Here is a 24,962-nt window from a genome sequence, read left to right as displayed (position 1 = left end):
AATCCCAAAGATAAACCTGGAACTGAGACTGTCAGATTAAATACTGCCCCTCTGCAGGAAATCACCTACTTAATTGATATGGCCCTGAAATTGCCGGAAAAAGAGATGCAACTGCCTTGCAAATAGCAAGGTTGGAAAGCAGACTGTGCCACTTGGAATTACAGTACTTTCAGCACCCTGCTGTCTGGCAGCAGCTCTTAGCTTAGTGTTATGCACTAACTCCCAAAGCCAGCTTGCTCAGAGACCTTTTCCCAGCACATACATATTGCGGAACAGTGATTACTTCAAATCACAAATTCTTCATGGCACTTTTTTTTTTCTTTTTTTTTTTTTTTTTGGCATATTGTTATCATGGAGTTTATACAAATGTTTTTCCGTATAAAGTTAGTTGAAAAGTTAGTTGAAGGCCAGTGACAAGAGACTGAGATAGGCTCAGTTTCCTGTGTACAACTCCTATGAACAACTGCAACCCACGGGAAGACAGAAAGATAAATGCTTCATTGTACAGTTGAACTGATATTGTACTAAAAACTTTTACATGACTGTCCAGCCTATTAGCTAATAGGTCAGGCATGTGAATCACACTGTAGATGCTATATTTACTTTTGAAGACCGTCTGTCACAGCTGTAGCCTATACATAGCCATTCTCATAGAGGGCAAGCAGCCTCAACATATGCGATCTTCTATAAAAATGCTGAAGGACTTTAATTAAGCTTGTAATACAAAATTTTGTTCAAAAGAAAACTTTATCCATACCAGGATTCTACCTGCCATAGTAAGTGATTTTTTTCTATATCTTTTAAAACAGAAAACATTTATATTATGTATTTTACCCGAAATTAGGATAAAAAGCTTTTTATTTGTTTTCCCACAATAGAAACATAATTAAAAGCTTAGTGTTATATTTTATACTATGTTTTGCCTAAGGGCAATATTTGTACTAAAATTTTGTTATGTTTTTGCCAACAGAGAGTCATTTTGAATAAAAGAAAACTATATTTGTTTAGAAAATGCAATGAGTAAAACGAATAATAATAAAAAAGAACTTATTAAAATAGCTTAATAAGAAACTGCTGATTGGAAAACAAGCTTCCTACTGCTTCAAGCCTTTAGCATGTTGTGATTTCTGGCTATTCTATACATAAAAATAATTGCTTTTGTAGAGAAGAATAATTTGAAAAATAATGAATGCACATTATAATTACTGTTACTTTCATATGTACTCTTGTTTTCCACAGATATGGGTATTCTTGCTGTACTTGCCCTACCATTGGTTATTCTAGGGATCAGTGGAATTATTTATATTTACCAGTCAGTCATATGGCTACTGTCCCGGTCAGCAGTACAAAACAAGGTGGTGGTGATCACAGATGCCATCTCTCGACTAGGCAATGGTGAGTTGTCTCTGTTCTTCTCAGTGTCAGAGAACACAAATGGGCAGAGATCCTCTTCTACAAGATTTCATGTGCATTCATTACCTTGAGCTGGCTGCAGAAGTTAGGAAATATGATTATAAATAAAGCCTATCATTTTTAAATGTACATTTTTAGTCTCAGCCACAGGAACTGCTGTTGGACTTTTAGGAACTGCAGAGCTTTATGTTTATTTAATTCAATAGAATAAAAGGTTTTATAAGCACACTGAGTGCTATTTTTAGCATGTTGCTTCTCTGAGGTCTTATGTCATAGGTTGCCACTGCAGGGTAGCAGCGATCAGTATAAACAGGTGTCATATTACTCTGTTACATGTTCCTTTTCAGCCCTTAAAAGCTTCTAGACTACCTGCTCCCTTCCACTTGTATACGGAAGTGCTCAGCCCTCTCTCCCTATTCATATCACTTTACCCCTCTATAACCTATGTTACTCCTCTTCGCTTGATATTCTTCAGTACCTCCAACTGGGATGTCTGACTATGTGTGAATGGTGGGTTCACTGAAAGGAAGAAAAGGGTATGTCATAATATATGTTTATATAAATGGGTTGACCAAGTGAGCAGTCACTTACTGTTTCTTCCTGGTCTGTATTTCCTTCTTACACAGTCCTATGAGATTAAAAGCACTGGGTCATACATTGCTTATGCACAGTTCTGCTGCAGACTTTACTTGAAGGGCAGTAGATGCAAGTACGTCCTAAGTCAAACATAGCTTGGGGTTACATTTTGGCCTTTTCTAAGTATGCCAGAGAACTTACATTCCCAAGCAGGGAAGAGTTGTTGGAAAGGCATGCTCCTGCATAATTATTCTTAGGCAAGCAGAACAGTGACCTGTGACAGAAATATAAACTATGCTAATAAGGAGTGGTGTTCATCAGGGCCTGTTGAGACAAGGCATGAGATAAAGTTGGACCTCAACATACCACCTAGCCTTTCCCCTTTCCTGAAAACTACAGTTTCAGTTAAAGATAATATTAGCATACATTTTATCTGGTTGGTTATATTTAAGTATTTTTGTTTAGAGAGGCACAATTTAGACTTATGGCCAGCATATGAGTCTCTGGGTGAAAGGTGTGAGGCAGAGGCTGGATGGTTCCTTGGCAGTGTAATATATGAACTGTTTCCAATTGTCTGCTAGTTTTATCATAAACTGGCAGCCTCACTTTCAGAGATCAAAAGGAAACCATAGGTATTTTGGGGGGTTTGGTCTTTTTTTTTTTTTTTTTCATTTAATAACGGTTAAATCTTCCAAAGCAGATACAATTACTATTAGCAGAAAAAGGATGCAGAAACTTCCTGGTCACACAAAAAATTGGCTGAATATGAGCCAGCAGTGTGCTCAGGTGGCCAAGAAGGCCAACAGCATCCTGGCTTGTATAAGAAACAGTGTGGCCAGCAGGACTAGGGAAGTGATTGTCCCCCTGTACTCGGCTCTGGTGAGGCTGCACCTCGAGTACTGTGTTCAGTTTTGAGCCCCTCACTACAAGAAGGACATCAAGGTGCTCGAGCAAATCCAGAGAAGGGCAACGAAGCTGGTGAAAGGTCTGGAGAACAAGTCTGATGAGGAGGGGCTGAGGGAGCTGGGGTTGTTCAGCCTGGAGAAGAGGAGGTTCAGGGGCGACCTTATCGCACTCTATAGGTACCTTAAAGGAGGCTGTAGCGAGGTGGGGACTGGTCTATTCTCCCATGTGCCTGGTGACAGGACAAGGGGGAATGGGCTAAAGTTGTGCCAGAGGAGGTTTAGGTTGGATATTAGGAAGAAATTCTTTACTGAAAGGGTTGTTAGGCTTTGGAATGGGCTGCCCAGGGAAGTGGTTGAGTCACCATCCCTGGAGGTCTTTAAAAGACATTTAGATGTAGCCCTTAGTGATATGGTTTAGTGGAGGACTTGTTAGTGTTAGGTCAGAGGTTGGACTGGGTGATCTTGGAGGTCTCTTCCAACCTAGATGATTCTGTGATTCTGTGATTCTGTGAAATCTGCAACAGAAATGATATATGTGGATATTTAAATTAAATTACTAGGTAATAAAGAAGGTGAGGGGCTCAAGTTCAGTTTAACACTGCTTACTAACCTTCTAAATGGTAGGAAAGGAATGGTGTTCTCACCTGTTTCTACTCAGAGTGAATGAATTTGCTTTAAACTGTGGTATTCCACATCTTCGAATAAAATTTGGCTAATACTGAAATCAGCAGGTTCTGCTTCATTTCTGCAGAAAGATACAACTGTTGCGAAAGGAAGAAAGTTGTGTTTTGTAATAAATAACTGAAAACTGATTTATTTTACTAGATATTTTTCTCAAATGAGAACCCACTTATGATGTCTTTCGTCTCTTCTACTTCATTTATGCCTAAATACCATTGAACATTTACAATTCTAGCAGTCTATACAAATTGTTATGCTTTGCTGTGGTTCAACTTGGCACACATCTAAACACCACACAGCTGTTCACTCACTCCTTTCCCCCAGTGGGATGGGGGAGAGAATCAAAAAAAGGTAAAAATGCAAGATAAAGGCAGTTTAAAGGGAAAAGAAAAAGAAAAAGAAAAAGAAAAAGAAAAAGAAAAAGAAAAAGAAAAAGAAAAAGAAAAAGAAAGAAAAAGAAAAAGAAAAAGAAAAAGAAAAAGAAAAAGAAAAAGAAAAAGAAAAAGAAAAAGAAAAAGAAAAAGAAAAAGAAAAAGAAAAAGAAAAAGAAAAAGAAAAAGAAAAAGAAAAAGAAAAAAGAAAAAGAAAAAGAAAAAGAAAAAGAAAAAGAAAGAAGAAAAAGAAAAAGAAAAAGAAAAAAGAAAAAGAAAAAGAAAAAGAAAAAGAAAAAGAAAAAGAAAAAGAAAAAGAAAAAGAAAAAGAAAAAGAAAAAGAAAAAGAAAAAGAAAAAGAAAAAGAAAAAAGAAAAAGAAAAAGAAAAAGAAAAAGAAAAAGAAAAAGAAAAAGAGAAAGAGAAAGAGAAAGAGAAAGAGAAAAAGAAAAAGAAAAAGAAAAAAGGAAAAAGAAAAAAGAAAAAAAAGAAGAAGAAGAAGAAGAAGAAAGAAGAAGAAGAAGAAGAAGAAGAAGAAGAAAGAAGAAAGAAGAAAGAAAGAAGAAGAAGAAGAAGAAAAAGAAGAAGAAAAAGAAGAAGAAAAAGAAGAAGAAAAAGAAGAAGAAAAAGAAGAAGAAAAAGAAGAAGAAGAAGAAAAAGAAGAAGAAAAAGAAGAAGAAAAAGAAAAAGAAAAAGAAAAAGAAAAAGAAAAAGAAAAAGAAAAAGAAAAAGAAAAAGAAAAAGAAAAAGAAAAAGAAAAAGAAAAAGAAAAAGAAAAAGAAAAAGAAAAAGAAAAAGAAAAAGAAAAAGAAAAAGAAAAAGAGAAAGAGAAAGAGAAAGAGAAAGAGAAAGAGAAAGAGAAAGAGAAAGAGAAAAAGAAAAAGAAAAAGAAAAAGAAAAAGAAAAAGAAAAAGAAAAAGAAAAAGAAAAAGAAAAAGAAAAAGAAAAAGAAAAAGAAAAAGAAAAAGAAAAAGAAAAAGAAAAAGAAAAAGAGAAAAAGAAAAGGAAAAGGAAAAGGAAAAGGAAAAGGAAAAGGACAAGGACAAGGACAAGGACAAGGACAAGGACAAGGACAAGGACAAGGACAAGTAAAAGAAAAAGAAAAAGAAAAAGAAAAAGAAAAGGAAAAAGAAAAAGAAAAAGAAAAAGAGAAAAGGAAAAGGAAAAGGAAAAGGAAAAGGAAAAGGAAAAGGAAAAGGAAAAGGAAAAGGAAAAGGAAAAGGAAAAGGAAAAGGAAAAGGAAAAGGAAAAGGAAAAGGAAAAGGAAAAGGAAAAGGAACGGGAAAAGGAACGGGAACAGGAAAAGGAACAGGAAAAGGAACAGGAACAGGAAAAGGAAAAGGAACAGGAACAGGAAAAGGAAAAGGAAAAGGAAAAGGAAAAAAGAAGAATTAAAAAACTCAAGTGGTGCACAATGCAATTGGTCACCGCCACCCAACCAAATCCCAGACATTCCCCAATTAATGGCAGTCCACGCAGCCAACCCCCTCCAGTTCTATTGTTCAGCATGATGTCATGTGGCAAGAGATACCCTTTTGGCCAGTTTGGGTCCTGGCTGTGTCCCCTCTAAGCTTCTCATGCACGTCCAGCCTACTCACTAGCAAAGCAGCAGGAGAAGCAGAAGAGTCCTTGATTTGGTGTAAGCACTGTTCAGCAACAACTAAAACATCGGTGTGTTCTAAATGTTATTTTCAACCTAAACCCAAACCATAGCACCATACCAGCTGCTAGGAAGAAAATTAACCCTATCTCAGCCAAAACTAAGACGTGTTTATGGACTGAGATTATATGTACAGATACATAGGACGCAGTTCATAAATACTGTGGCTTTATTTTTAAAGAGGTTTGTGTATGTACTGAGAATCAATTGGATGTGAGAAGACGCATGCCTAGGAGGCTCAACAAGAACAATACTGAACAAAATGCAGCATGCTCAGCTAATACTACTGAATGTGCCTGGACTTCTTGAAAAAGAAAAAGGGATGGAAACTGTGTTACTTAAGGTCCCTCCCTGGCTAGAGATGTCCCTGTGCAGTTGTGAGCATGGGGGTATGCCTGGGTAGGTAACTGTTAGAGTGGCTGTGCCTGACTTTAAGGGACAAACTTGAAAACTGAGTCTTCAGGAGGAAATGGATGTGCCATGAGGATAATTCTTCACTTGACTATTATCTTTATGATAGTTGAGGAGGAGCAAGAGATTGAAATTCCCCAGACTAGCTCTGATTTTATCTGTGAGCAAGACTGGTAGGTTACATGTGAAACAACCCTGTGTGCTGTATATAAAGGGAAACAGGAAAAAACTTGATGAAATCACTTGATGTTGAACTTGGCTTTTCAATGTGCAGCAGGGTCTGTTGTTCTCTTTCTAAGCCAGTGGGTTTACTTCTGTGACTTCTTGATCACAGAATGGCCTGGGTTGAAAAGGACCTTAAAGATCATGTAGTTTTAACCCCCCTGCTCTGGGCAGGGTTCTCAACCACTAGAGCAGGCTGCCCAGAGCCACATCCAGCCTGGCCTTGAATGCCTCCAGGGATGGGGCATCCACAACCTCTCTGGGCAACCTGTTCCAGTGCCTCACCACCCTCTGAGTGAAAAATTTTCTCCTAATTTCTAACCTAAATCTCCCCTGTCTTAGTTTAAAACCATTCCCCCTTGTCCTATCACTACCAACACATGTAAACAGGCATTCCCCCTCCTGTTTATGCGCTCCCTTCAAGTACTGGAAGGCTGCAATGAGGTCTCCCCAGAGCCTTCTCTTCTCTTGATGTCAGTGTTCCTCACCCACAGCTTATTTGGAAGCTGTGGCAGAAGACCTGGACAGAGTTCTCTTAACTGGGCCAGCAGATGTTAGATTATTACCGCTTATCATTTATTAGCTCTTATAACTTTATTACCTTTATTTCCATTTATAAGATTATTATCACCTTGGGATTTTTTTGTTAGTTTCTGGGTTTGGTGGTTTCTGTTACTGACTTTGAAATGTCATTTACCATTACTTGAACAGTCTGGAAAAGCACATATGTGCACTAGAAATGGTATGCTGTTTGTTTGTTAGTTTGTTTGTGGGGAAGGGAGGAGAATTACATTATTTTATATGTATACCTGCCTTCTTAAAAATAAAAATAAAAATAAAAATAAAAATAAAAATAAAAATAAAAATAAAAATAAAAATAAAAATAAAAATAAAAATAAAAATAAAAATAAAAATAAAAATAAAAATAAAAATAAAAATAAAAATAAAGACTGTAGTGGGCCCCTAAACAAATGCTTGTGTGGGAAGATAAGTATATTATTTATTTGTAAATTACTGTAGCATTTTTTAGAATAAGCCATTGCAGAGGCTAGAAGAATCATAGAATCTTAGACTGGTTTGGACTGGAAGGGGCCTTAAAGATCATCTAATTCCAACCTGCCCCCTGGCATAGGCAGGGACACCTTTCACTACACCAAGTTGCACAAAGCCCCATCCAAACTGCCCTTTAATATTTTGGGAATGGGCCATTCACAGCTTCTCTGGGAAACCTCTTCTTTCTCTTTCTCTCAATATTTTTAAGATTTTTAAAATTTTAGTGCTTATTTTAAGATAATATTAACATGAATTTTCTCTGGTTGGCTATATTTCAGTACTTTTGTTTACAGAGGCACAATTTAGAGTGCTCCAGCTGAGTTTGGGCATCTCGAAGAATCATAGCACACTTGAAAGTTTCACAGAATCAGATAACAGTTTAGGTTGACAGGGACACCTGGAGGTCAACTGTGCCAACAGAACTGCTCAAGCATGGATACTGATAGCATCTTGCCCAGGATAAACATTAAACATTCTTTCCCATGCTGCATGCTGAAACATTTTGGGGATGGGCCATTCACAGATTCTCCAGGAAACCTACTCTTCTGGTCTGTAGTTCCTCAGGTCCTCCTTTCTGCCCTTTTTAGAAATGGGAGTGATGTTTCTCTTGTTCTAGTCACCAGAGACTTAACCTGACTTCCATGACTTTTCAGATATGACGGAGAGTGGCTTATCAACTACAGCAGCCAGTTCCCTCAGAACGCTGGGATGCATGTCCTCAGGCCCAATAGGCTTGTACCTGTTCTCTTTCATCAGGTGGTCTCGTACTTGCTCTTTGCTTACAGTGGGAGGGGACTTTGCTCCCTCAGCCCCTGCCTGGAGGTACAGGGACATGAGAGTGGTGGGAAGTCTGACTGACAGTGAACACTGAGGCAAAGTTGTTGAGTACCACAGCCTTCTCTATGTCTGTTGTTACCAGTTCTACCTTCTCGTTTATCAGAGGAAGTACACTCTCCTTGGCCTTTCTTTATCTCTTGCCAAGCTCAGATCCATCCATGCCTTGGCTTTCCTGGTCCCATCCTTGCACATGCAGACGGCATCCCTTGTACTCTTCCCAGGCAACATGTCCCTGCTTCTATTGCCAGCGTATTTCCTTCTTCCACCTCAATTTGACTAGCAGGTCCTTGCTCAGCCACTCCTTCCTCCCTTTCCTGCCTGATGTGTTACACACAGGGATGGAGAGCTATCGCTCTCTCAGACAAATGTCCTTAAAGAGCTGACAGCTCTAGTCAGTTCCTCTGTTCCAACAGTGTCTCATCCACTAGTTCTTTAGATACCTGAAAGTTCACTCTTTGGAAGTTCAGGGTCCTGACTTTGCTCTTTGCCACGTCCATATTCCTTGAGATCACAAACTCAACCATGACCTTTTTGCCTCAGTCTTCACCAACAGGAGCTCCAGCCACATGGCCCAGGGCCCAGAAGGCAAAGTCAGGGACTGGAAGAATGCTGAACTGCCCACTGTAGGAGAAGATGAGGTTTGAGACCAGCTAAGGAACCTAAAGGTGCACAAGTCCATGGGACCTGATGAGATGCATCCACGGGTCCAGAGGGAACTGGTGGATGTAGCTGCTAAGCTACAATCCATCAAATTCGAGAAGTCGTGTCAGTCCAGTGGAGTTCCCACTGACTAGAATAGGGGAAACATAACCCACGTTTTTTAAAAGTGTAAAAAGGAAGACGCGGGGAATTACAGGCCGGTCAGTCTCACCTCTGTGCCCAGCAAGATCATGGAGCACCACTCAACCAGGGTGTGGTCACTGTAGCCCAGACTGACTCAATCTTAACCTCTTTAATGAGTTCATCTGCATTGGTGGGCACCAGGCCCAGTAACGTTGCTCCTCTGATTGGATTGTCTGATACCTTGACCAGGAAGTTACCCTTGAATCCAAGAGTCTCCTGGATTGCTTACAACCTACTATGTAGCTTTCCCAGCAGGCATCCGGGAGGTTGAAATCCCCCATTGTGATGAAAGCCTGTGAGCATGACACTTCTTGTAGCTGAAGCAAGATGGCCTCATCAACAGGCTCCTCTTGATCAGGTGGCCTGTAGTAGACCCCAACCACAAGGTGTTTGGCCCTTAGTTTTAACCCACAAGCTCTCAACCTGTCCATAGCTGTTTGTCAGAGGCATCTCTTTGCAATCAATCCATTCCCTAACATAGAGAGCAACATCCCGTCCCTCCTTCCCTGCCTGTCTCTTCTGAAAGGCTTGTAACACTCAATTGGTCTGTTCCAGTTGTGTGATTTGTCCCATCATGTTTCCTTGATAGCACTTAGATCATAGTTTTCAAATTACACCGTGGTTTCCAACCCCTCTTCTCTCTTTCCTGTGCTGCATGCATTGGTGTAGAGGCACTTCAGCTGGGCTATCAATTGCATCACCTTTTCAGAGGAACGCTTCCTAATTGCTTTGAGACAGCTAACTACAAGATATTATAGTAACAAGGTAGCTCCCTACAAGATAGTATCCCTACAAGATGCCTATGAGATATCTGTGGTCAATGTTTTTTCTCTCATGCAACTGGCAGGGCAGTGAGGAATATAATTCTTCCTCCACCACCTAGAGAAGAAAACAGATGAGGCAGAAACTGTCAAAATGCTTCAGCGTGGTATTTCATAATCTGGATTGAGTTAATCACATAGCTCCATGAAGACATAAAGTAATGACTTGGCTGCAGTGTTGTAGCCAGTGCCAAGGTGGCAGAAATAATAATACTGACTGCCTGTTCTTCTGTATCCTCACTTTAAGAAAAGTACAATTATATCTCACTTGAACAGTGGTGGATCCCTAATCCAGAATATCTGACTGTATGGAGAAAAAACAGTTCCAGTCCAGCATACCCAGAAACTTCTCAGTGGCCTTCTTAGGAAGGCTTGAGGGAGTCTGTGTTAACCAGAGGTAGCTCAGGATGGTCTCCATAACCTCCACTGGCTCCTGGGAAGGTCATAGGATGGATCACATATGAAAGGAAGGGTCTGTGTAAGAAAGGTCTCTCTCCAACTGATGTTTCATCTCATCTGTGGGACAGTGGCTGGTGAGTTTCTCTGCATAATAACTCTATCTCAAAGTTGTGGATATGTTTCGTGGAACTATGAGTTTCATGAAGATAGCATACAGAAGTAGCTTTGCTATATTCTGGGATTAGTTGGTATCTTCTTTATATTGCTGTGGGCAACATGAAGTTTTACAAAAGAGTTTGTACTCTAAAAAATGTATTTTTTATGTATTTTTCTTTATAGTAAGTGTGTTTCTAGATGGAGAGAGTTAAAGAAGAAAGACAATTAAAACATTTTTCTTCTAACTTAGACCCTTCATCCATTAACTGTCGCATTGTTATTTTGATTACATGCCATGATTAAAAAGTACCAATGTGTCATATCATTAATTGTGATAAATTTAACATAGTAAAAATATTCCTTACATTTAATTTATTAATCATATACATTGTTGCCATTTGGCACTTTCTTTTTTTCTCATATATATTTTTATTCTCTCAAAATTCATGAATTTTAAAGAAATGATTCAGCATCATTAGCAAAAACAGGACCCCATTTCAACTAAAATGAGCATTATCAAATTGCTATTATTGTTATTTTTTCTGAATGTATTTCTCCCCTAGAATGTTCTCGGGTGTTTCACGCAGGAGGAGCAAGGCTTGTGTTGTGTGGCAGGACGTGGGAGAAGTTGGAAGCCTTGTATGATGCTTTAATTAGTGTGGCAGACCCCAGCATGGTAAGTGCTTCCTCACTGTGCTTTGAAAATTGAGAAGTTGAGGTAAACACCTTCTTCGGGTACATAAAGTGCTTTTAAATACGCTAAAATGAGGTATACATGAAGCTTGCATCACTGTTAATAAAGATTTTGATTGTCCACGTAATACACCCAACAGATTCCAGAGAGAGAAACAGAACTAAACACCTCTGAAGATCTTCAGAGCATGATGCCAAAAATAAGTCAGAAATCATGCTCTCCCAAATCAAGATAATTGCTAATGAACGGCCCTGCATTTTGAACAAAGACCTGCCCCAAACCAGACAACTAGAAATGCTAGGTAGAGGGATCTGCCTCATTCAAATGTAAGAGATCCAAAATTCTTCATTTAATTGCACAAACCATCCACAGTTTTTCACATAGTAAGAGTGCTCAAGAAAGGGGAGATGGGTCTAAAGGTTGAATTTAATCTCCACTACTCTGGGAGAATTCCCAGCTAGCAAGCTATGGGAGCACACTAAGAGTTCCTTTTTCTCATTACCACTGGGTCACCATGTAAGTAGACATGCGAGACCTGTAAAGTCTGCCCATGCTGCCAAAGGTAGTTCTTTGGAAGGTGTTTATTGATGTTCATGGAAAAGCTTTCCTTCCATGATCAACAGATGCCTAACTCATTCCTGGGCATAGGTGTTCCTGAAGACATCAAACATTCTATAGTCCCTGGTCACCAGACCAAGAGATACTTGCATTTTGCCCTTTTTCTGCAGTGAGTTTCACTTGTTTGCTACATAAAAGTCATCTTTGCAAGCAATCATACAAGTGTATCAGTTTGGGTATCGTATAGTTAAACAAACCATTCCTACTGTCTACATTCCCCCTGTAAATTCAATCCCTTCATGTAAATGTAAATCATCTTTCAAAGCACTATATCCTAGATTGATTCTGTGGTCAGCAAATTTCTCCAGAGGGCTGCTTATGAAAAGATCATCATTTGAAGTGTTAGGAGTCACCCTAGTGGGTACCTATGTGCCTTCACTGATTACAAAACAGAGAGACAAAACTCAGTGGGATAGAATCAATCCAACCTATCCTTCCCATGATGTTCTACTTTATGCACCTACATCTGAATATCAGAGTACATGAATACTTACTCCTGAGCTACACTCTTTCTAGAATGGGTTAATAAGAAAAAAAATCAAGGTTTTTATGAGAGTGGTAAAAGCACTTTCTTTGGATATAGTGGTAAATTATTAAGAATTTCTTTTTAAGCAAATAGAAATACATTTTTATATAACAGGAATCCTTGAAATAATTCTTTTCTTTGTTAGACTTATACACCAAAGCTCATTCTTCTGGATATCTCAGACATAGACTGCATTCAAGATGTAGCTAGGGAAATCCTGGATTGCTATGGCTGTGTGGATGTACTGATCAACAATGCAAGTATGAAGGTAAAAGGAGCAGTGCAGAGCATTTCTTTGGAACTTGATAAAAAGATAATGGATGCCAACTATTTTGGACCTGTAACATTAACCAAAGGTATTTTAATTTTTTTTTTTACAATTTTCCTGTTACTACTTAAAGCTTGAGATCCAAGTCACTGGCTTCGCTATAATCCAGAACAAATCTGTGAAAATCAGTGGACTGAAATTGAGGTGATGAGATCAAAATCAGACTGCCTGAGCTTGGAAATAGATGTTGTCCGAGTGCTAAATAAGCAGGCATTTGAAAGTCACACACACATATATATGTATATATTAATGTCTACTTATTATGTTTTGTTTATGGTGATTCTTTTAGTTATGTGCTTGCTACCTTTGTTACAAAGACAACTATTTTCAAAGTGCTTGCAAGGATACAGATAGGCTGACAAATAAAAAACATTAATGTACCTAAATCTGCATGTAGACTCCAAGTTCAGTCTAGAAGACACCCAGTGAATGGAGCAGACCTCAACAAATTATGCCCAGACACAAATAACTTCAGTATTTAACTTCTCTGTTGTTTCAGGGGAGGTATTGAAATGCTTAGAACTGAGCAAGTGCTTGATCCTGAAAAGTGCAGAATTAAGTCCTTAAAATATTAACATGTCATCATGGCACTCTGAAGAGCTACAAAGCTTTGTTATTATGTCTTTGTCCATTTCCATTATGTCTTTGTCCATTTCCTTTTTTTTTTCTGTTTTTTTTCCTTATCTTTTACTCCTATCCTTTGTAGTCCCAAGACCTTCAAAAAATCATTTCAATAATCTTGTTCAGTGTATTGCTGAGATCTCAGCACTGGGGAAAACACTAAAGAAACAATTGGCTTCCTGCTCTGTTTGTTTCCCTAGGTATTCCATTCCATTCCATTCCATTCCATTCCATTCCATTCCATTCCATTCCATTCCATTCCATTCCATTCCATTCCATTCCATTCCATTCCATTCCACTCCATATTCCATTCCATTCCACTCCATATTCCATTCTTGTTTCCTTAGGTATTCTGTTTTTGAATCAGATGTGGAATAGGTTCAATAGAAAAATGTACATCAGCTCTTCAGTACCTGTCTTTACCTTCGTCTCAGCTGCATCTGTCTTGCTTCTCTAACTCATGATGTGACAACACATTTTCCTTTCCTCTCTTTTTATACACAAACATAGCCACTACATTAACTATTTTAACAAAACTCATTCAGTCACCCTGTTATTTCAGGTGGACTTTCTAATAGGAATTTTAGACACTACATGACCACTGTCTGCTTAGTAGGATACCAGCTTTCAATCTTTCCAAGAGTATTTTTCTGCTTTTTTCCAGCCTGTATGCTGATTTGCACTAGGAATGAGCTGAAACTGCCTTCTATTTCTTCTTCAATTTTTGTTTTGATTTGGTTTTCATTTTGCTAAATCCAGAACAATTGAAAAATGTATTTTCTGTCCATTAAAGCTCTTCCTTATGAATTAAAAAATCTCTGAGATTCTGTCTCCAGCCATTTTTTAATCTCATATAATGAAATATGTTGAAGCTTTAACTCAAAAATTTAAGCCAAGACGGAATCCTGTTGACAGCAATAAGTTCTAATGGCCCTGAGAAACCTCACCTGAAGCCCTCCTCTCACCCTCTGCCTATAAGCCCAGAATATTCATTTCAGCTGAGGCCTGGGCCTTCAGTGCTTACTTGGGATTTGTTGTACACATACCTGTCTGTGGTCTGCCTTCTGGATGAGCCTTAGACCTAGTTCATGGCTTGTCTTGCCTGGGACTGCCAATGGACTGTGTTATGAGCACCCAGCTCTGGCCACCACAGTCCTATGGGACTGTTTTCTGTCAATGACAGTCTACCCTGGGGTCGGTTTTGGCTCCCACTTTGTCTTTCTATATAGGACAGCTGGCCCTCACTGCTCCCGAATAAGATCAGTCAAAAGTTATTTAAAGCATTTTTGCCTTTTTTGAGTTGTTTATCATTCCAGAGAAGTCTGATTTTTCTTGGGAAGTCTAAAATTCCACAAGGTTTCAAACTCTTTGCCCTTCTTCCTTGTCTTAGTACCACAGCATTTACAGTAACTCAGTAGCTTCAGTTCCACAATATTAAAACAAAATTATTCTTGACCACCTTCACAGTAAAGAATTTTTTCCTTATACCTACTCTGAACCTGCTGTGGCACAGCTTTGTGATATTCCTGCACATCCTGTCATCAGTTATCAGGGAGGAGACCAGCACCTCCACCTCCACTTGTTCTCCTCAGGAACTTGTAGAAAGTAAAGAGGTCAGCTCTTGGACTTTTCTACAGAGCAAACAAAACAAGTGTCCTCTGCCTCTCCTTATAAGACATCTTCTAGTCTTTTTACCAGGTTTGTTGCCCTCTTCTGGATGCTTTCAAGGACTATCTTCAATTTCCAGCTACCAGATTTTGTGATATTTGTGATTGCAGTATGGAGAAAACCTTCATTCAAACCTACATTCAAAACTTTATCACTCACTGAGGCAATCAGTTCTGGTGCAGGTCTGTTTCACAGCAGAGCAAGGGACAGAAGTTTGCAATGTGTTTCCTGAGCCAGGAAAACCACAGGGGAGCACAGATGCAGGCAGCTCTTGCAAGAGTGGCTGATGAGATGTGGGAGGGGGCCAGCAGTAATGGCAGCCATCCCTACTCCCACAAAAGGCAGCCCTAGTAATTGCCAGTGACCTGGATCACCGAGAAAAGGACAGGCAAACAGGGCGTGTTGTGTCACCCAGGGTGTGGCACAGTAGTTTGCATGGCAATTTCCACATGAAAGCATACAGGGCGGGTGCTGTCACTCTGCCACTTTCAATGGCAGTTGTAACCTGCTGGCAAAGAGCTTCAGTCATAGTATCCAACTAGCAGAAAGCTATGTCCTCTGTGACCTCTGTAGCCATAGTAACCAACACAGCTATCCAGACGGAGCTCCCAAGGCAACATGCACAGCCATCCAGGTCTCAGGCTGCAGGGTGTGTCCAAGTTTTCTGTCAGTATCTGACAACAGCAGTGAATACACCTGTGGGAGTTGTGCCCAGATAGAAGAACTGCTCAGTGTGGTGATAGAGCTTTATGAGGAGGTAAGCAGGCAGAGGAATACCAGGGAGTCAGAGAAGGAAATGACTGTTGGAATCATACACTACCATCCCTGAGACACAATTGTCAGCCAGCCACAACACAAGAAATGAAGGATCCCCTTCCCTCTCACCAACAGGCAGGAAGGGATCTTTGGTAACAGAGGAAAACTGCCACCAAAACCTCATCCCTGGATATTGGGAGAGCAGATTTAAGGCTGCTCAGGGAACTAGTTGGTGAGGATCGTTGGGAAACAGCTTTTGAAGGTGTTGAGGCCCATCAGTGCTGATCGCTTTTTAAATACAACCTCTTAAGAGCACAGGAACATGCAATTCCAAAATGTTGTTAAGTCAAGCAGATAGGGCAAAAGGCCAGTTTGACTTAGCAGGGATCTTCTTCTAGAGCTTAGGTGTAAAAGGAAGTGTATGGCTAAGACTATGGAAGTGAGCTTGGGCAACATGAGCGGACTACAGAGATGTTGTTCACCACTGTAGGGAGAAAATTCATGTAGCCAAAGCTCAATTAGAGTTGAAGCTGGACATTGCTGTGGGGGACAATAAAAAGGGCTTTATTAAATACATTAATATCAAAAGGAGGATCAGAGATAACATTGGTCTGCTACAAACTTATTTTCCTTTTATGACAAGGTTACTCACCTAGTTGAACATGAGAAGCTACTTGACATAAGCTTTCGGGATTTCAGCAAGGCTTTCAGTACTGTTTCTCACAGTATCCCTCTGGACAAAATGTCCAGCATATGGCTAGACAAATACATAATATGACGAATGAAAAATTGACTGATGGGTCAGGCTCAAAGGGTTATAGTAAATAGGGTTACATCAGGCTGGTAGCCAATCACTAGTGAGCTTCCCCAGAGCTCCATTTTGGGCCCAGTTCTCTTTAATATATTCATAAATTCATTTCATAAATTCATAACATGCAGGACTCAAAAGTATACTAAGTTTGCTGATGATATTAAATGAGGAGGAGTACCGACTCACTTGAAGACAGAGGGGCCTTGCCAAGAGTTCTTGACAAGTTAGAGGTCTGGACAATAACCAACTGCATGAAGATCAACAAGACTAAGTGTCAGATTCTGCACATGGAACAGGGTAACCCTGGATATATATACAGATTAGGGGAAAAGAAGATGGAGAGCAGCGGTCTGGAAAGGGATCTGGGAGTTCTGGTCAACAGCAAATTAAATTTGTGTCAGCTGTGTGCCCTGACAACCAAAAAGGCCAATCATATTCATCATGCATCATACCCACCCATGCGTCATACCCAGCATTGCTAGCTGGTCGAGGGAAGTGATTGTCCTGTTCTACTCTGCACTGGTGAGACCTTACCTCACCAGCTGCATACAGTTTGGGGCACCACCATATAAGGACATAAAACTATCAGAGAGCATCCAAAAGGGGGCTACAAAATGGTGAAGGGTCTAGAGGGAAAGAGGTATGAGAAGCAGCTGAAGTCATTTGGTTCACTCATCCTGGAGAAGAGGAAATTTAGGGGAGATCTCACTGCGGCCCACAGCTTCCTCACAAGGAGGAGTGGAGGGAAGGCACCAATCTCTTCTCTCTTGTGACCAGTGATAGGACCCAAGGGAACAGCATGAAACTGCATCAGGGGAGGTTCAGGCTGGGTATTAGGAAAAAAGTTCTTCAATGAGAAGGTGGTCAGACACCAAAAGAGGCTCCCCAAGGAAGTGGTCACAGCACCAAGACTGTCAGAGTTTAAGAAGCATTTGGACAACACACTCAGAAATTTGATTTTTTTGGTTTGATTTTTGGGTGACCCTCTGTGGAGTCAGGAGTTGGATCCTTGTGGGCCATTCCAACTCAGGATGTTCTATGATTCTATAATTCGTTAAAATGTTGCTATCCTTAATGCAGCTGTCACTTTTTTTTTCACTAAATATATTGAGCTGTTTTACTTTCTTGCCTTTTTCTTTCTATTTATTTTTTCAGCCATTCTTCCCAATATGATCTCAAGAAGAACTGGCCAAATTGTTCTAATTAATAGTATCCAAGGAAAAATAGGAATCCCATTTCGTGCAGCTTGTAAGTTATACATTCATATAACATAAATTTAAAAATATACATTTATAAAATATTAATTCTAATGTATAAATTGTGAATATTCCATGAATATTTAGTTATTAAAAATGTTAATTTGCAGCCTTATTCAGTAAGAATAAGAAGTGGAACTCAAGAAGAAACAGTTAAAGTACTGTGAAGCTTAATTTCTGCCTAAGATGCCTGAGGATAGGAAGGTATCAAATGTGACAGCAAGGTTTTTTAAGTTCTTGGGAGGGATTCAGGGGACAATGAACCTGTAGTTCTAATATCTTGTGGTGGCTTCACACTGATAGGCGGCTAAGTTCCACCACACAACTCTCTCACTCCCCTCCTGAAAAGAATAGGGGGAGAAAATGTGATTGAAAAAGGCTCATGGATTGAAATGAGAAACAGTTCACTTAAAGGAGAGGGAAGGGAAAAAAATGAAAGGAAAGGAAAAAATAAAAAATCAAAGGCCACATGGAAGGAAAAGGAGAAAACAATTTTTCTGTACTTCCTATCAGCAAGTGATGTTCAGCCACATTTTAGGAATCAGGGCCTCAATATATATAGTGGTTGTTCAGAAAACCAACACTTTCGTAATGAGAGTCCCTCCCTTCCTCTTCTCCTTCCTCAGCTTTTATGCTGAGCATGATGCCATACAGTGTGGAATAACCTTTTCACCAGTTTAGGTCTGCTGTCCTGGCAATGTCCCTTCTCCACTTCTTGCCCACCCCCAGCTTACTGGTCTTTAGGTGTGAGGTTGGGGGTTGGAGACACAGTCTTTATGCTGTGCCAGCTTTGCTCAGCAGTTGCCAAAACGTTGGTGCAGTATCAATACCGTTGTAGCTGCAAGTGCAAAGCACAGCACCACATGGTCTGCTGTGGGGAGAGTTAACTCCATCCTAGCCAAACCTAGTACATATCTGCACTGGGTATTTTAGTAGAAACCAGTAAAGAAGAAAGTAACTGTATAAATATAACGTAATGGTGGAGATTAACTACTGCTTTGTATAGAGAGCTCATGACTCATGCACTTACTGGAGTTCTCTACAGGAGATTAAAAGGAGATGTATTTATTGTATTCTGTTTGGCTTTCCATAAAATTTTCAGGAAGGTGTTTTACTCAAAGGTCTTAATGAAACTAAGCTGTCTTGAATTATGATGAAAAGTCTTATCATTCATAAAATACAAAGATAGAAAATATAAGATAGATGTAAATAGACAGTTTTCACTGAGACATGAGGTCAGAGCAGGTGATAGACTGAAACAGAAGTCCCACAAGACCTTGGGATTGTGACACATGCTAGGATTCATGAAAGCAAAATACAATGACAGAAACAGTAAGAAAAAGAATAGAGAAAAAAAAAATCCTGTCATAATGCCTTTGTATAAATCTATACAGCGCCCACATATTGAACATTGCGGGCAATTCTGGTGCCTCCATCTCAAAGGAATTATGATCACAGAATTACTGAGTGCACCCTCAGAAAGTTTGCCAATGACAACAGACTGTGTGGTGCTGGAGGATGCCATCCAGCAGGATCAAGCCCAAGTACAAGGGTCCTGCACTTGGGTTGGGGCAATCCTAAGCACAAATACAGGCTGGGTAGGGAATTAATTGAAAGCAGCACATGAGAAAAAGGACCTGGGGGTGCTGGTGGATGAGAAGCTCGGCATGAGTTGGCAATGTGCAATTGCAGCCTGGAAAGTCAACTGTGTCCTGGGCTGCACCAAAAGAAGTGTGGCCAGCAGGTCAAGGGAGGTGATTCTCCTCTTCTCTGCTCTCCTAAGACCCCATCTGGAGTACTGTGTTCAGCTCTAGGATCCACGGCACAAGAAGGACACAGATGTGTCAGCGGCGTTCCAGTGTTTAAAGGGGACCTACAGGAAAGATGAGGAAAGAGTCATTATCAGGGAGTGTAGCGATAGCACAAAGAGATACTGGTTTTGAACTAGAAGAAGGTAGAACTCAAATTATTCTATGATTCCGTGATTCCTGATGTTAGTGTGGTGGTTTTACTTGGCTGAGCAGCTGACCTCCACCACAACTGCTTTCTCACTCCCCCTCCTCAAAGGGAAAGGGGGAGAAAATATGATGAAAAGATCTCAAGGGTTGAGATAAGGACAGGGAGATTACTCAACAATTATCGTCACACGGAAAACAGACTCAGGACTGGGAGATTAATGTGATACCTATTACTAACAAGCTAGAGCAGTGAGAAACTGGAAAAAAAAAAAAAAACTTAAAACCACCTTTCCCCCATCCACACTCTTCTACATCCTCCTGCCAAGCAATGCAGGGGAACAGGGAGTGGGGGCTGGGGTCAGTCCATGACGTTTCATCTCCACCACTCCTTCATAGTCACTCTATTCCCCTGCTCCAGCATGTGGTCTCTCCCATGGGATGCCATCCTTCCCAAACTGATCCTGCCTGGGCTTCCCACAGGCAGCAGCTCTTCAAGAACTGCTTCAACATGGGTCCCCCATGAGCGGCAGCTCCCCCCAGATCCCCTGCTCATGCATGGTCTCCTCTCCATGGGCTGCAGCTCCCGCCCAGGGCCTGCTCCTGCAGGGGCTCTCCATAGGCTACAGCCTCCTTCAGGCCAGATACACCTGCTCCACTATGGTCTCCTCCATGGTCTGCAACATGGAAATCTTCTCCACCGTGGTACACCATGGGCTGCAGGGCGACAGCCTGCTCCACCATGATCCTCTCCACAGCCTGCAGGGGAACTTCTACTCTGATGCCTGGAGCACCTCCTCCCCCCCCTCCTTCTTCACAGACCTTGGTGTCTGCAGAGCTGTTCCTCACTCCTCACTCTCCCAGCTGCTGTTCTGCAGCAGGTTTTTAACTTTTCTTAAATTTTCTCTCACAGCCGCACAACCAACATTGCTTATTGGCTTGGCTCTGGCCAGCAGTGGGTCCCTTTGGAGCCAGCTGAAACTGACTCTTATCTAACTCTTCTCACAGAGGCCATTCCTACAGACCACCAACCCCACCCCACCCACAAAAAAAAAAAAAAAAAAAAAAAACCTTGCCACATTAACCCAATATAGTACCATGGCACAAAGTCCTGGAGGGAAGAGGAGCCCAAAAAGTCTGGTTAATATTCAAGGACCACCTTCTCCAAACTCAGGAGAGATGCATCCCAACAAAGAGGGATTGGAATTAGATGATCTTTAAGGTCCCTTCCAACACAAGTCATACTACGATTCTATGGTTCTATGGTTCTATGACAGGCAGGAGAGATGAGAAGGAGCTTTCGCCCTCTAGGTCAATGGATGAACATGGAGCTCCTGACCAAACTCAAGCAGAAAAAGGAGGCCTACAGAGGGTGGAAGCAAGGAGAGATATCCTGGGAGGGATCCAGAGATATTGCCTGGGCAGCCAGGGGTCAGGTTAGGAAAGCCAAAGCCCTTTTAGAATTAAATTTGGCCAGAGACATCAAGGGCAAGAAGAAAGGCTTCTATAGGTACGTCAGCGATAAAAGGAAGGCTAGAGAAATTGTGGGCCCTCTCCGGAAGGAAACGGGAGATCTGGTCACCCAGGATATGGAGAAGGCTGAGGTACTCCATGACCTTTTTGCCTCAGTCTTCACCAACAGGAGCTCCAGCCACATAGCCCAGGGCCCAGAAGGCAAAGTCAGGGACTGGAAGAATGCTGAACTGCCCACTGTAGGAGAAGATGAGGTTTGAGACCAGCTAAGGAACCTAAAGGTGCACAAGTCCATGGGACCTGATGAGATGCATCCACGGGTCCAGAGGGAACTGGTGGATGTAGCTGCTAAGCTACAATCCATCAAATTCGAGAAGTCGTGTCAGTCCAGTGGAGTTCCCACTGACTAGAATAGGGGAAACATAACCCACGTTTTTTAAAAGTGTAAAAAGGAAGACGCGGGGAATTACAGGCCGGTCAGTCTCACCTCTGTGCCCAGCAAGATCATGGAGCACCACTCAACCAGGGTGTGGTCACTGTAGCCCAGACTGACTCAATCTTAACCTCTTTAATGAGTTCATCTGCATTGGTGGGCACCAGGCCCAGTAACGTTGCTCCTCTGATTGGATTGTCTGATACCTTGACCAGGAAGTTACCCTTGAATCCAAGAGTCTCCTGGATTGCTTACAACCTACTATGTAGCTTTCCCAGCAGGCATCCGGGAGGTTGAAATCCCCCATTGTGATGAAAGCCTGTGAGCATGACACTTCTTGTAGCTGAAGCAAGATGGCCTCATCAACAGGCTCCTCTTGATCAGGTGGCCTGTAGTAGACCCCAACCACAAGGTGTTTGGCCCTTAGTTTTAACCCACAAGCTCTCAACCTGTCCATAGCTGTTTGTCAGAGGCATCTCTTTGCAATCAATCCATTCCCTAACATAGAGAGCAACATCCCGTCCCTCCTTCCCTGCCTGTCTCTTCTGAAAGGCTTGTAACACTCAATTGGTCTGTTCCAGTTGTGTGATTTGTCCCATCATGTTTCCTTGATAGCACTTAGATCATAGTTTTCAAATTACACCGTGGTTTCCAACCCCTCTTCTCTCTTTCCTGTGCTGCATGCATTGGTGTAGAGGCACTTCAGCTGGGCTATCAATTGCATCACCTTTTCAGAGGAACGCTTCCTAATTCCCCTGGGGCAATTCACAGATATTTTCCTGCTGCTTCCTTAAGTATCAGTGTTCCCAGGTTCTTCTCTGTCACTCAGAAGTACATTCCCTTCCCCTGCTGAATTTGGTTTAAAACTGTTAATAAGTCCAGCCAGCTTGCTGCCCAGAACACTCTTGCACCCCCTGGTTAGGTGAACCCTATCCAGTGTCAACATGCGCATCTCTCGAAAGTGTGCCTCATATCATAGAACCGAAAACCTTGAGCATGGCACCAAACATGCAGCCAGTCATTCACCTGATCCATTCAATCCTTCTTCCTCAATCCTGTTCTCCAACTGGGAGGAAAGAGAACACCAACTGCACACTTGATCCCTTCAACATCCTTCTAAGGGACATTAAATCCCTTTTGATATTTCAGAGTTTCCTTGTTGCAGCTTTGTTCTACATTCGTACATGAATACTAATGGGTGGTAGTCTTCTGTTTTTACGAGGCTTGGTAGTGTCTTCCTGATATACCAATTACAAAAGTAGTGTAGTAGTAAGTATAAGAACTGCAAAAACGGCTCAGAAAAGAAACAACACATTGATGGAACATGTGAAATGGTTTCCATCTAGGAAACAGCCAATTGTTTCAGGATATGCTCTAGATGTATAAAATCATGAGTATCTAAAAGAGAAACTTTTTACAATGTCTCTACCTATATCTATTTTGCATGAAATGGAACTGACAGAAGTAGAATTTCAAAACAAATGAAGGGAGTTTCATGCCATTCCTGAAGCTCACATGACATTTTTTAGATTGTATTCTGGACAGATGGATTTCCAGCACAAACCAAGTCAAAAACAGGATGAATGAGTGCTTTGCAGCTCTTAGCACAAAGTTGTAGTTTTTGGTCAGGATTCATAGACTATTACCCTTACTTAATACCATTGTCAATAAAAAGGGGCCAACAGCAACTGAGAAAAAAATCCATGGCAATCATTTACTTTAAAATTAACTTTGATAATAAAAACCTCTGTCATTCCTGCTGGAGAGCCAAGGCCTAATTTGTTTGCGAAACACTAGTAGACCTGCATTCCAGGAACGATTATGTATCTCACTGTATTTTATTGATGTGTCACAAACAGCAGCATCATATGATGTGGAGACTCATCTGTTTCAGCTGTCTGTCTACCAAAGACGGTTTCAAACTGTAGAGATGATAGAGGTACTATTCTTGAACCAAGAACTTAATGTTTCTAACTGGGAGAACCAGACACATACTCTTTCATATGCATAGGGAGACTCATACATATACTGGACGTATTTGTCCTATACAAATAATTTGCTTTCAACATGTCATATGAAAATTTCACTGGCTGAAATCATTCACCACTCTTATGTCTTTTGGCTAATCATTCCCTGATCAGTTTTCTAAACATCGATGCTTTATGGAACACTATCATATATTCATATCAATACATCCAAACACCCTTATATTTCTTTTCTTTCTTTTAGATGCTGCTTCTAAACATGCTGCTGTAGGCTTTTTTGATTGTCTTAGAGCTGAAATGGAAGAATTTGATATTTCTGTCAGCACTGTGAATCCAACATTCATCTATTCATACCATCATCAACCAGTATCTGGCAATTGGGAGGCATCAATTTGGAAACGTAAGGAACAGATTTTGAAAGAGGCCCATATGGCAGTATGGAAGCTTTTCCCAGGAAGAAGAAGGGAGCACAAGGAATAGAATGGAAATAACAGAAAAGATATACAGGTTAGAGGAGCAAAAGAAAAGAGAGATTGGAGAAGAGGAGCATGGTGAAAAAAAGGAGGAACACGTAAAGGGACAACATCATGTGAGAAAAGAAATACAGCAGTGCATACAGGTAGAGGTGGGCATGATCCCAAGGAACACTTCAGTTGCACTCAAGTTGTTCATTCCCTTACGGAAGATCTTAGAGTGTATGGTCAGGAAATATGAAAGAGGGGAAGAGAAGAAATTGAAAGTGTATAGGAACTTAAGTAACTTAACTGATGCACCAACTGTATATCCTTTCACCACCATTGCCTCAGGTGTGCCTGCCTGTCATTCCTCTTTGTTTTATCTTACAGTCTTTTTCAGAAAGGTGGAATATGGTGTGCATCCAGTGGAGGTGGCAGAAGAAGTCTTGCGCACAGTGAATAGTAAGAAGCAGGAGGTACTTATGGCCAACCCTATCCCCAGAGCAGCAGTTTACATTCGCACCTTCTTCCCTGAGCTGTTCTTTGCCATTGTTGCCTCAGGGATTAGGGAAAAGATGAAGACAGAAGAGGACATTTGATTTTGTTCATCTCTTGTCCCTGCTTATGACCTGAATAAAATTTATGTTTCAAATGTCAATACGTTCTGTTACTATTATGGGTGGAGTAGAGCAAGAGACTGCTTCCATAAACCAGTCAATGTTTCACTTAATGATTCACTTAATGGGTCACTTAATGATTCTGGAGGCAATGTTAAAGCACATGCAGGACAAGGAGGTGCTCTGAGACTGCCAGCACAGCTTCAACAAGGGCCAATGAAGAATCATAGAATCATAGAATCATAGAATCATAGAATCATGGAATGGTTTGTGCTGGAAGGGACCATAAAGGTCATCAAATTTCAACGGCCTGCCACGGGTGGATACATCTTCCACTAGACCAGGGTGCTCAAAGTCCCATCTAACCTGGCTTTAAACACTTCCAGAGACGGGGCATCCACAGAGTCTCTGGGAAAGCT

The 24,962-nt window shown here is 40.9% G+C and overlaps 1 protein-coding gene across 2 annotated transcripts; it reads left to right on the top strand.

Annotated features, from left to right (window-relative positions):
* The first annotated feature begins 622 nt into the window (after positions 1-622).
* DHRS7C (dehydrogenase/reductase 7C) lies at positions 623-24,584 on the top strand. Of its 2 annotated transcripts, XM_080609498.1 has the most exons (7): positions 623-776; positions 1,240-1,395; positions 10,911-11,023; positions 12,331-12,541; positions 17,525-17,617; positions 23,716-23,871; positions 24,317-24,584. In XM_080609498.1, exons 2-7 carry the CDS (start codon positions 1,242-1,244, stop codon positions 24,523-24,525), a joined length of 936 nt encoding a protein of 311 aa, XP_080465624.1. In that variant the 5' UTR covers positions 623-776; positions 1,240-1,241; the 3' UTR covers positions 24,526-24,584. The 2 variants fall into 2 exon arrangements, with proteins under 2 accessions (XP_080465624.1, XP_080465625.1); XM_080609499.1 differs by lacking the exon at positions 623-776 and having other exon boundaries at positions 1,150-1,395.
* Positions 24,585-24,962: the final 378 nt, after the last annotated feature.

This window comes from Anser brachyrhynchus, assembly GCF_964034855.1.
Source record: "Anser brachyrhynchus genome assembly, contig: SCAFFOLD_175, whole genome shotgun sequence".
NCBI lineage: Eukaryota > Metazoa > Chordata > Aves > Anseriformes > Anatidae > Anser > Anser brachyrhynchus.
This window is presented reverse-complemented; position numbering and strand designations above follow the sequence as displayed.

Coding starts and splice junctions, on each gene's coding strand:
- DHRS7C (XM_080609498.1), top strand. CDS start 1,242: ATGGGTATTCTTGCTGTACTTGCCCTACCATTGGTTATTCTAGGGATC. Junction 1,396..10,910: donor CATCTCTCGACTAGGCAATG/GTGAGTTGTCTC, acceptor TTTCTCCCCTAG/AATGTTCTCGGGTGTTTCAC. Junction 23,872..24,316: donor GGAGGCATCAATTTGGAAAC/GTAAGGAACAGA, acceptor TTTATCTTACAG/TCTTTTTCAGAAAGGTGGAA.